A 12,511-nucleotide genomic window follows, 5' to 3' on the forward strand; every position below is an offset into this window, starting at 1 on the left:
GACTTCATAATATTTGTGTTTTTGTTGACCACATGGTTCAAACAAAGGTATATATTACAGTATTTCACGCATTTCTATTCGCTCACACACACTGGAATCATCAATCTCAATAGTTCAGCTGTTTATAGACACAAAAATGGTGATTACTTTTTTTGTGGTGATTTCAAGGGGAATAAATAAATGTAAAATAATGTGGTGTGGTGGTGCAAATACATTTGTTTTTCTTCAGAAATCATTCTAATATGCTGATTTGGTGCTCAAGAAAACTGTTGTGCTGCTTACATTTAAAAATGGAAATATAAATGACTTTGTCACTTTTAAACCGCTTAATGTGTCTTTTCTGAATATGTATTCATTTCTTTAAAAATAAAACCATACTGATTCCAAACTTTAGAACAATAGCGTATATAATAATGTTTGAAAAAAAAAAAAAAAAAAAAATCATATTTTTCACCTTGTAAAACAAAGTAGGAAAAAAAATCCTAAAATTTTCAAGCACAAATGGCACCATTTCCCAAAAAGGACCCTCCTACTGCCTACTGCGGCTGGGACAGATGCTGTTAGCATGGTGGTTAGCAGAGCATGTGAAGTAGTGAGCATATGCCAGGCACAAGTCAAGCCACAGCGTTAAAAACTGTACAAAGCAAGAGAGCAGGCCAAGCTACACTAGTGCGTAACTCAACAATTACACTACACCCCTAGTAAGTTAATAATAAAAACAATGACATACTGTATGAACCTATATAAGACCAGAAGTTGCCAAACAAACAAGGCTTGCCACATTATCCCTAAACACGTTAACCGTATAGCCTGTTAAACAGTATCAGCTACACGTAACAGGGTAGCAAACACAAAAGACACATAATGACAAAGCTAGCTGCCATGCAGACTTGTAGTAGCTACTGCTACTACAGACACAAGCTATGACAACTACAAGGTTCCTGTACGGCACGTTCATCAGAACAGCCCGTTGTGAATGGCTTGGACCAAGCTCAACCCATAAAGACATGAAGACAACATCTGGGTTCCTACTAGAAAGGCCACTGATATGGTAGAATAGCCATTTTTGGAGGGTAGGATGGCACAACCAATAGAAACTTTTGCACAGTTTGAGCAAGAATGTAAAAAGTGGACCCAAAATTGACCACATGCACACAAAAAGAGATATGACAACACACATTTCGTCCATGTTTCAAAGGAACATGGTCGTTGTGCTCTGCTCATTGTTACTAATTTGGACAAAAACTAATTGCTTCTAGTTTTGTGTTTTTAGGATAATGTATTACGCAAGTTGTTACACTGAAATAATGATTTTATGGACGATTTACACAGAAATTCATTCCACTCATGTGTATATATTCCATTGTCTGTTTATCCCTCTCTGTAACAGCTCGAAGAAACATGATCATTTATCAGAGAGCAGGTCAGAGCCAGAAACAGGATGGAATGAAGCTCTGGAAATGGATGAAGCCTAAAGCCATGATGATAACATCTTAACACAAGGGCATGATGCAGCTCTAGTATGAGGTTGTGAGAAAGTGCCTGTTACTGCTGTTCTATGATCAGTTTTCCCCCCAAATCTATTGAATAGAGAAGGTCCAGGAGGTTTTGGAAGCTGCTAAACACAAGGCTCCAAAACGTTTAAAGGCATGACTGATCATAGGCCAGTTTGAGGCAATCTCAGCTGCTTCAACCAATCAGATTAGGGGTGGCTGATGATCAAAATCAGTTATGTCATCAAGTGATAACATGTTTTTAACCAGAACCTGTTTTTTAAGAAGCCCTAGGTGTACAGGTTTATTTTCACAAAAACTCATTTGAACTAATCGGGCAGGTTTCTCAGAAAGAGATTTAGATCAGTCAGGAAATTCAGTGGAAATACCCATTAACAGTCCACTTCAATGACAGACAAGTTATAATCTGTGAAATGTATAGGATCAGAGTCACAGGGTGAATTTTCACCAAATTCGAATTAGACTACAGTCTCTTAAAGAGCTCAGTTGGCAGTAATACCAGCAGCTATTCTCTATGTAGGAAATATGAATACAAGAAGAGCTCATATTTACTATAATGGGGAAAGACTGAAACTGTTAGAAACTGTTTGTCAGTAATAATACATTTCAACTAAGCAACCGAATCAGACAAAAATAGTATAATAAATTGTGCTTCTTTCGTTCAGTAAAACTAACAATATATTTAATCTGAGATTGACTTCTTATACTGAGAAAAGGTAATTTTACCCCACCAATACCAGTAAATGAATGCTTTTAATTTAGGATAGTCCATGAGAGACTACCGGTAGTAACAGCAAAACCCGTACAAACAGTGGCCCTTGAAAAAACAGATCTAGTTCATTTGGCATTCACAAAAAAGAATGACATATTCACCTGAGGGACTCCCATTTTCCTGCAGGCGTCCAAAAAGTTTTCAACGTTTCTGCGACATTTAGCCATGCTAAGCTTGGGCTGGAAGGTTTAACGTGTCCATGTGCAGATATAAAAAAAAGAGAGAAAAAACAGGTTAACGAACTTCAGTCAACACACACTTCAGTCAACTGTTCAAACGTTTGGGGTCAAAACATTTCATTTTTTTGAAAGAATTTATACTTCAAGGATGCATTAATCTAAATTGACAGTAAAGACATTAAAAAAGTTACAAAAGATTTCCATTTCATATACATGCTGTTCTTTTGAACTTTCTAGAATTCCTGAACAAAATAAGTATCACGGTGAAAGCAGCACAACGGTTTTCAACATCGATAGTAATAAGAAATGTTTATTGAGCATCAAATTAGCAGCATATTAGAATGATTTCTGAAGGATCATGTGACACTGAACACTGGAGTAATGAAGCTTTGCCATCAAAGGCATAAAACACATTTAAACATTTATTAAAATAGAAAATTATTTGAAATCGTAATAATATTTCTCAATAGTACCGTTTTTACTAATAAATGTAGAATAAGAAAATTAAAAAATTGAAACTTAAAAAAAAATATTACTGACCCCAAACATTTGAACGGTAGTGTATAGTGTTTGTGTGAATGTGTGGATCATTCAGAGAGGACTCACCACGGCAGGGGATGGTACGTGGATACTGGCCACTGACCGCGGCTGAATGTGATTGACTAAGTGACAAAGCACGACCCCATCCATGAGAGAGGAGCCCAGATCTCCAGGAAGAGCTACTTTCAGTCTGCTCTCAATACTCTGGCAAAATCAATGAGATTTGGTAATAAATAAAACATTTTCATTTAAATCTTAAATCTTGTGGGGTCATTTTTAGTCAGTCAAGCTAACTACAGTTAGTTGATATACTTCGCTTCTGTGTGAGTGTTTCGTACCTCTCGTAGTTGCTCTGTGAGCTCCAGCTCCTCTCTGAGCTGCTCCATCTTTCTCCTCATTGTGAACTGAGGATCCACTGATTCCAAAGTCTTCTGCGTCCTGAAAAACACTGTCACACAACTGAACCGTCATCAGTCTGCACAGAGCACATTATGTCTCTTGTCTTATTCCCACATGCATAAAGACACAATTTAAAGTCAAATCCATCATGATATCCGAAAACTTTCAACTTTAGGTTACATATCGCGATTTTGACATTAAATGTCACTACTTCTGGCATTATGCTGCTTTTTCTTCACATTCTGAACTTTGAAGGCACGTTCCATATCTGACAGCTCACAGCCTTTATTATATGATATTTCCCCACAAGGGGGAGCACTGGTCTAGACATGAGAGAAATGAAGATTGAGAAAGACAAGAGCACAGCACTTCATTCCACACATCTGAATGTGCTTCTGTAGTTGCATAACTACTCATCCTGTGAAAAAACGAAAGGAAGAGGACAGAGTATGACGGGAACACTAAAAGGATGTTATTCCAGAACATTCCTCCCTTTTTTTGTTGTCTCACAGTTTAAAGCCCTGGAGCCGTTTCTGTGCTTGATGTACAGTAATACAGCAAGCATATGCTAGACTTCTCTGGGCAGAATACAAAAAAAAAAAAAAAAAAAGTGTGTGTGTGGTCCCAGTAAACCTAACAAAATGTCCCCACAAAGATGGCAATATCTGAAATCTTTGTGACGAAAACAGCTTATAAATCATACTAAACTATGTTTTTTGAAAATGTAAACATGCAGAAAGTTTTCTGTGATGGGTAGGTTTAGGAGTAGGGTTAGTGTAAGGGACTAAAACATACAGTTTGTAGAGTATACAAATCATTATGTCTATGGAAAGTCCCCATAAAACATGAACGTGTACCTACTTAAACATTTTTGGGGCAAATGTATACACCAAAGTTAGCTAAATCTGACAAACTCTCCTTTGGTAAACAATAGTACAAAGTAAATAAAGTTGTTTTTTATTGTAAAAATCCAGATAAGATAACTAGCAGTATGTAAAAACAGTAGAAGTCTATTGAATGTCCAGATGTAGATGGCTGAACTTGTGTGTATGAGTGTTAGCATCAGGGAGAAAAAAAAGATGGCTTAAAAGTCATTCCTCATGCTTCAGGGGCAAGTCTTTTACAGCCTATTTACTTACTTAAACGTGTGTATTTATTATGTTTATGTATACTTATTTTTTCCTGCCAGGCTAACATAGAAACACTGACTCAACCAATGGCGTAAGTTTTGGGGTGGGGCTATCTGTTTATTTACCAATAGCAAACCGAGTTTCTAAACTAAACTTTAGTTTCTATCTCACCATCTCTCTAAGAGCAACACACATATAAATTCAACCCAGTATTGGCAAGAATAAGATTCATTCTCGCATTTGCGGTTACATCGTGTGCTAAGACAGTGAGAATTCCAGAATATTATCAACAAACTTACAGGTCAAAGAAAGAAACAAAACACAGGAGAATTTCTGACATCTAACAGGAAGTTACAAATTCTCCAAGTTCTCTAAAAGTATTCATCTTATGGACAGAAATAAACCACTGTAGAATCCGAACACCACATCATTCACAAAGTGCATAATTGCCTAATCTGGTAAGGATTTTAACTACCAAAAAGAGTGTAGTACTCTCAGTTCAGTGTAGACATTTTATGTTTAAAGACTTACAATTGGTTTAGATCATGTAAAAAGGCAGCAGATTCCACCGAGTCTCCTAATATGAAGTTCAATAGGACCCATTAGTACAAAGCTATTCATTACTGAAGTGTTTTCCCCCCCCATTACTAGCTCTTTCTTGTAAGACGATGAGCAAGTACACATGTCTCCTGGCAGTTTTTCATCCTCTAAAAGCATTTCCTCTTAAATGGAGGTCTGATTTTCCCTCTGAGGCCATTATCTAATGCTTCAAAATAGCAGCTCTATAAATACACGCATCTCCATTTAAAGCCACTGGGCCACCCCAAATTTCAGCTCAACCACATCCGCTCTTTCACTCCTGAGTCTTAAAAGACCCTTTAATGCTACACCACAAACCTCAGAATTTTTTTTTACTTTCATACAAAAAAATGTCATGACTATTTTACTAAGCTCAAAGGTATGGTCACTCAAAAATGAAAATTCTATTCTCATTTACTGACATGTGGAACATAAAAGGAGATATTTTGAGAAATGTCTCAGTTATTTTTGTCAAACAATGGAAGGCAATGCGGTTTGGTTACCAACATTCTTCAAAATATCTTCTTTTGTCTTCCGTAGAGAAAGAAAGTCATACAGGTTTGGAACGATGCGAGTAAATGATGAGAGCATTTTCATTTTTGGGTGAACTAAGCCTTTAATTGGAAGCTGGTGCTAGTGAATCTTGACAGTAAATAATTATTTAATTCATTTCTTTCACATAATGAACTTTCAAAAAGATGCCAAATTCTCTGAGCCAACCAAACACCCGTTGACAGTGAAATGTTGGGCAGTGGGCTGAAGTATTCAGCCATCTTTGTCATTTCTAAAAACTGATACTCAAGCATTAAAAGAGACAAAAAGTTGGACAAACTAGATGTTTACATTGTCTGAGGATAATGAAAGTAATGCTTGCCAAGCTAAAATCTGCTGCCATCATGCTAGGGTACTGTGAGTGGTTTCCAGAGCGTTGCAAAGCAGTTGCTAGAGTGTTCAGGATGTTATTAGACAATGCTACTGTGTGTGATAGCTAGAGAGTTGGGTGTACTAGAGCATGGTTAGGCGGTGGCTAGGGTGTTCTGGGTGTTTTAGGCGGTGGCTTTAACACCCTGTAGTACAAAGACTACAGAATGAGTTTCATGCAATTTAATATTTAGGGTTAAAGGTATATTCTTCACATTTCTATGATAGTGACTCAATGCCTTAGCAATCAACAAAAAAGGGAATAAAATAATAAAAATTAGCAAATTATAATATTACAAAGAAGAATAAAAACACCTGACATTTCATCTTTGACAAGAAAACACAAAGAGACTAATGTGACTGTACAGGACGATACATTGAGCAGACCTACCACTGCTTGGCATGTCTCCTTCAGCTGGGCTAGGGGGCGTGTCTCTATCGGTGGGCAGGGCCTGTGTAAGTGGGAGGGGACAGGGCCGAGTCGAGCATGGCACAGAGGGCGAAGCTAGATGCAGGTATCAACATAAAGGCCAGTGCCAGTAGGAGGAGGAGCCAAACAAGGGATTTTCATTGGAAAACCAAAGGAAACAGGCAGGGGTTTCAGGTATCAGTCAGAAAACGGGAGGATGCCGAGCAACAGTAGTTTGTGTAATAAGAGCACACAAGCAGGCAAGCAGGAGTTCAGGGAAACAGGTAAATAAAAGGGAAGAGAAGGAAACAGGAAGATATGCAAAGCAAAGTGACACGTAAACAAAGCACAACACAAAAGAGAAATATTAAAAACAAAAGAAGTCAATGTTAACAGTATTTCAGTACCAGTTTGTTGTCATGCTGTTATGCGCCTGGTACAAATGACTATTATTTATGTCAGACTCTGGGCATGATAATGCTGTTAAAGGGATAGTTCACCCCAAAATAAAATTCTGTTATCATTTACTCACAAGTTGTTCCAAACCTGTATACATTTCTTTGTTCTGCCGAACACAAAGAAAGATGTTTTGAAGTACGTTTGTAACCAGGCTGCTTTGGGGCACCATTGACTCCCATAGTAGAAAAAAAAAAGACTATGGAAGTCAATGGTGCCCTAGAACTGTTCTGTTTCCCACATTCTTCAAAAATAGAATTTTTCTTTGTGTTCAACAGATGAAAGAAATGTACACAGGTTTGGAAAAACCTGAGGGTGAGTAAATGATCACAGAATTTTTAATTTTTGGGTGAACTATCCTTTTAATGTTAGACATAAATAACAGATCACAGATAATGATGCAAACACTAGCTTAGATGTTAGAGGGGGAAGCAAGAAGCCTCTAGGCAGCTAAACAAACAGCTACATCAATTAAACTGCATCCAGATAAAGGCAAGCAAGTTGTTTTGTCTATTTATTTAACTGTACACATTAGTAATGAATGGTATATTTTGTGGATGGAATATATAAAATTGATGTGTAAATAAAAAGAAAATAGGACATATTCAGTTGCCATGTATTATTTTCTAAACCAGATGCAGTTTAGCCCCCAAAGCCAAGAGAGTAATAATAAACAGCAGTATATGTATGCACAAAAAGCCCGACTGTAATGTTGCATGACAGTTATGAGCTTGACAGGATAACAGGTGTTTGCCACAGGTAAAAAGATCTTTATACACAAACTCTTCGACCTCTTATTATTTAAATGTGCTGATTATAATGAGAGAGCACAAAATGTGCACCATCCTCTAAAGTGAAAAGCCACCCATGCCAACCAGCGCATTGGCACCATGTGTGTTAGTAAAACACTGTTCTCACCTGATCTGGGCTTCAGACCAAAGGGAGGCGAGCTCAGTGTGGGGCTGGAAACTGGGGTTTTGTCTTCATTCTGGTACATGACACAAACACACTCAGCACAAGTGCACTGAACCAAGTCAAATTCAGTTTTATAAGTGTAAAGTGCACATTATGATCAGAGCAAAGCCATGGGAACATTAAAAAGATTTACCTCGGTAACTTGGATCTCACAACTATCATATGATCCTTCCTGGCCAATCACGTCACCCTATGAGTGAGAAAAAACAGGCTGTGAGATTCTTGAGATGATGTAAGATGTTAACAAACAAGCTCTTTAGACATAGTGAAACAATGCATCATTGTTCTCTGACTCGATTCGATATGACTCAGTCTTTCTTTCTCGGTCTCTAACTGTTTGTTTTTCCTCTTTTATTGGATAATTGCATGAGTCTCAATCCCCATGAGTAAATTTACTTTTAATTTCTATTCAGTTCATGCAGGCTACATTATGGACTAAAAGTACATGGACCAATATGTTGGAATTAATACTACACAATTAAAACAAACAAATGCATCCAGCACCACAAATATGACAGATACTGTATATTAAAGATCCCATATTGTACACTTTCTGGAGTTTTATTTTAGGTTTTGATGTCATTAAGAACATATATTTGCAGTAGAAGTACCAAAAACCATCTCAATATATTTGTACAGCTCCTTTCTCAGGAGCTCTGTTAAGAACAGGTCGATTTTGTCCTGTCTAATTAATATTCATGAGCCTCTCTTCTGATTGGCTGTTCAGAAGCCTGTGCAATGATGTAGTTTCCTGACATCCATCGACGGAACAGCGTTTTCTCTACATGCTTCCGTGTTGTTGTTGCTCATCATTGGCATGGACGCAATGTTGTCTAGCGGTTGGGCAAAAGGAGGGAGGGACGGTGGGCAGTGTTCGGGGTGGTGGGTGACTGAAGGCGGTGACTGAGTAGTTATGACGTCACATTTTTACGGAAGTCACAAAGGCTTGTGAAAAGGCACAGCTACTTTATGCAAGCTTTGTGCACTGCATTTGTCTGTGGATTGACTGTTTTGAAACTTATATGGTAGTTACATAGCCCCTAGACCTGTAATCATGAAAAAAAAAAAGCCAGGGAATTTCAGTTTTGACAATATGGGACCTTTAAGTGAAAATCACTTATTATATGGACTTAAACATGGTAAAAACAGAGCTTGGAGTACTTCACTCTTTGCAACAGATGACAGCACAATCAAATTCTAGTGTTATTGTGAATGATTTAATGCACAGTATTAAAAAACAAACATAAAATAACATAAAAAATGTTGGTAACCAAACACATTTCTCAAAATATCTTCATATTATAAAATATGTGTTTTAACTGTTTTAACTAAAAACAACTTACACTGACATATCTTAAAATATGTCAGTGGCATTGTTTTGTCTCAAGATGCACACCAGTAATGTTTTTTTTTTCTACAGCATGTTTATAAAAGCTACTTAAATGTCCTAATTGAACTATGGCCTAATCCTAACCTTAATCTAAACCCGGTCTGTGAAACCAGGGCTATACAGGTATGTCCCACAGAAGAAAGAAAGTCAGTTATGGAACGAAAAAAAGAGTCAGAGTGTCTTAGTTAGCAATCTGGTATCTCACATTCTGGTGTGGAGCACCCACTTTTCAAGATCCAGTCACTTCCAGATGGATAAAATCAAGTTCAGCCCAACATTTTTTTCTGGCTGAACATTTCTTTTTTTACTCAGAAATGTGTCATATTACAAAAGTAAAAAGGTTGCAGGAATGAGAATTCACATTGTTTTTAATGAACAAACATGCAAGGGCGGCAGAGGACAAATAGAACTAATGAATGACAGACGTTCCAATTCTGCCGAAATCTGCAAAGATTTATTATGAGTTCTGTGGACACAGATTCTGCGTGGGTCTGCTGGGAATGAAGTGCATGTTTACAATAGCACAACTACAACAAAAATGAAGTCACCACAGCACAAACAAAAAGCACATATGTGGCAGCTACATCAGAACCACTGGTTTGGGTAATTCGGTACAAAGTGAACTGCATACAAATGACAAACACATTTGCACCGAATGATGAATCATTCCTCAGAGAGCAGCTGACTTGTACAAGTTGGCCAAGGTTTCAACGGTCAAACAGGGTGTATCTATGGGCTGGATGGCAGGATTTTCAGATTACCTGTTGTGCCATGTGCAGGGCATACTGTTGGCATGCGAGCTGGGCCTCGAGCCGGGCCCGTTCTAGAATGTACTGTCTCTTCCTCTGGAACTCCCAGCATTCTCCAGGAGCCGCCTTCAATGACAATCACTGCTCTTAAGACCATGACACTACGGCTTACCAACCACAGCACACAACACACTGGTAAAAACAGCCCTGGACTAACTGCCTGTAACTATAGCATAGAAGCTACCAGGCTAACCAGAACTTTAGCACACCATGGCTACAGTTGATTACAGTTTTAGATTTAATAATAGTCAACAGTCTTATCATCCAAATAATCAGATCACAACACAGGAAACTACGCACACAAACACAACACAAAAAACCACACTGATAGACCACTGCACACCGAAAGCACAACATATACTACCGTTCAAAAGTTTGGGGTCAGTAAAAAAATTTTTGAGAGAGAAAGAGAGAAATTAATGTTATTCAGCAAGTAAAGACATTTATACTGTTACAAAAAAAGCATTTCAAATAAATGTTCTTTTGAATGTTCTATTAATCAAATAATTAAAAAAAAAGTGTGTTTCTACAAAAATATAATTCAGCACAACTGTTTTCAACATGTTTCTTTGGCACCAAATCAGCAAATTAGGATTAGGAGTAATTGTTGCTGACAATTCAAGAATAAAAAAAATAAAAAAAAATAAAAAAAATAAAGTAATTTAAAAAAATGTAAAATAGAAAACAGCAATATTTCACAATATTACTGGTTTTACTTTATTTGTGAACAAATAAATGCAGTCCTGGTGAGCATAAGAGACATTAAAAAAATGTGTACCAACCCAAAACTTTTGAAGTGTAGTGATAGTACTTCAAACCACATAGCGCTTGTAATCAGAGAGGCTACTGTGAGTGTAGAACTTCATCATTTTCTTTAGTTAAGGTAAGGTAAAGGATTTTTACAGCTGCTCTTGAATGAATGAAAAACTAGCAACTTTTGATATTATAAACCCTATGTAAAATGATGTCACATAACTGACATCATATAAACATTCGAAAAGGTGTATGAAAGACAATCATCCTGGGAAACGGGTCGACCTTCAACAATAGCCCACTGATCTCAGAGGAACTCTGCCGTCTACAGAGCCACTATAAAGAGGAACTGAACAGGATGCTAAGGGGAACCGGTAAGGTACTGTAAGTGAAACTTGTCTAACAATTATATAACTTTTAGACACATATGTACTGGCGTTTTACCTTAGGTGTCGCCTGACTATCATCACTCTCTTGGCCACTGCAGGAGGACGAAAACAAGAATGATGCGTTGGTAAACAATTAAACATGCAAAGCAGCATTTGAATGTACTACTACTACTATTTTGTATTTGCTATAAGCTAAAGTCACTTACTTGAGCGAGTCATCTACTGTTACCATTTCAACAGGATAAAGCTTAATACCAGAGAGATCAGCCGAGTTCATGTTAACCCTTAACATAAACAAAAGAGTCAAGTCAATTTTACCTGTATAGCACTTTTCACAATACATATTATTTCTACTGAGACCACCATGCATGTTATGGCAGTTCATGGTTTGACAGTTTTACTTTGTTACCAATGCTAAATAGCTAACTCAAAGAAATGCATTAGATATTAACAGTGACTTTGCAATATTGATTAAATATAGAACTCATTTTAAAAACACAAAATGCTGACTTGTAACATGAGGACAAAAATGAAAGAGGATGAGTAACACCCCAGCAAATCACCTATTGACCTACCTGTTAGGATCCTGTAGCATCTCCACAGCTTCCTTTAGCTGATTGATCATATTGACCTTTGACCTGTTGAACAAAGCAACATGGTATATATGGAGATGTTTTAACTAGTGAGCAAATCAGAAAGAAAAGATAGAAGAGATACAGGCATGAAAACAAGGAGAATAAATATACGAATATAAACATACGTTTGTTCTGAAGCCCAGTTGGTGTCTTCCTCTATCCTGAGGGGCTCATCGAACTCAGCACCTCGACCCTTCAAACACACACACACACACACACACACACACATCAACTCCAGCTGCAAACTCAGTCATGTGACTGCAAACTAAAGGCCTGATTTGCTTGAATTTAAATTCAACCAGATCCAGCACTGGCTGTGGGAGAGGGTGATGCAGACACAGATGGGAATACACACACCCCTTCATACGCACAATGTCCCTCTAGACGTGGATTACTTCACAAGGGAACTGCTAATGCACAAATAAACACGGTCAGTGCCAATCCTATGATGTAATGAGACGTTATCAGATAAACTAACAGTTACTGGAACATAAAACACTATGCCAAGAGAGGCAGATGAAAAATATGACATGAAAAGAATAGAATAAACTGGTAAATAGGGCAGATAAAAACATGAAAAAGATGTTTAATATACTCCAGCTAGGGCTCAAACTAGAACACTTTAACTATTAAGAGTAACAGAAAATAAAAGTAGTACAAA

At 37.4% G+C, this 12,511-nt stretch overlaps 1 protein-coding gene across 6 annotated transcripts in view; it reads right to left on the reverse strand.

Moving 5' to 3' along the window:
- lrch1 (leucine-rich repeats and calponin homology (CH) domain containing 1) overlaps window positions 1-12,511 on the reverse strand; it is a 45,450-nt gene that overhangs the window by 4,158 nt on the left and 28,781 nt on the right. For 3 of the 6 annotated variants that reach the window (XM_079619909.1, XM_079619908.1, XM_079619907.1), the window contains 11 exons: window positions 11,976-12,043; window positions 11,791-11,853; window positions 11,422-11,499; window positions 11,271-11,307; window positions 10,026-10,139; window positions 8,008-8,064; window positions 7,818-7,887; window positions 6,426-6,539; window positions 3,344-3,453; window positions 3,072-3,209; window positions 2,388-2,465 (listed from right to left, as the gene is read on the reverse strand). In XM_079619909.1, the coding sequence (XP_079476035.1) occupies window positions 2,388-2,465; window positions 3,072-3,209; window positions 3,344-3,453; window positions 6,426-6,539; window positions 7,818-7,887; window positions 8,008-8,064; window positions 10,026-10,139; window positions 11,271-11,307; window positions 11,422-11,499; window positions 11,791-11,853; window positions 11,976-12,043 (927 nt within the window). The remainder of the gene's footprint in view (window positions 1-2,387; window positions 2,466-3,071; window positions 3,210-3,343; window positions 3,454-6,425; window positions 6,540-7,817; window positions 7,888-8,007; window positions 8,065-10,025; window positions 10,140-11,270; window positions 11,308-11,421; window positions 11,500-11,790; window positions 11,854-11,975; window positions 12,044-12,511) is intronic. The other 3 variants (XR_013798474.1, XM_079619911.1, XM_079619910.1) reach the window with 2 other exon arrangements.

This window comes from Phoxinus phoxinus, assembly GCF_949152265.1.
Source record: "Phoxinus phoxinus genome assembly, chromosome: 7".
NCBI lineage: Eukaryota > Metazoa > Chordata > Actinopteri > Cypriniformes > Leuciscidae > Phoxinus > Phoxinus phoxinus.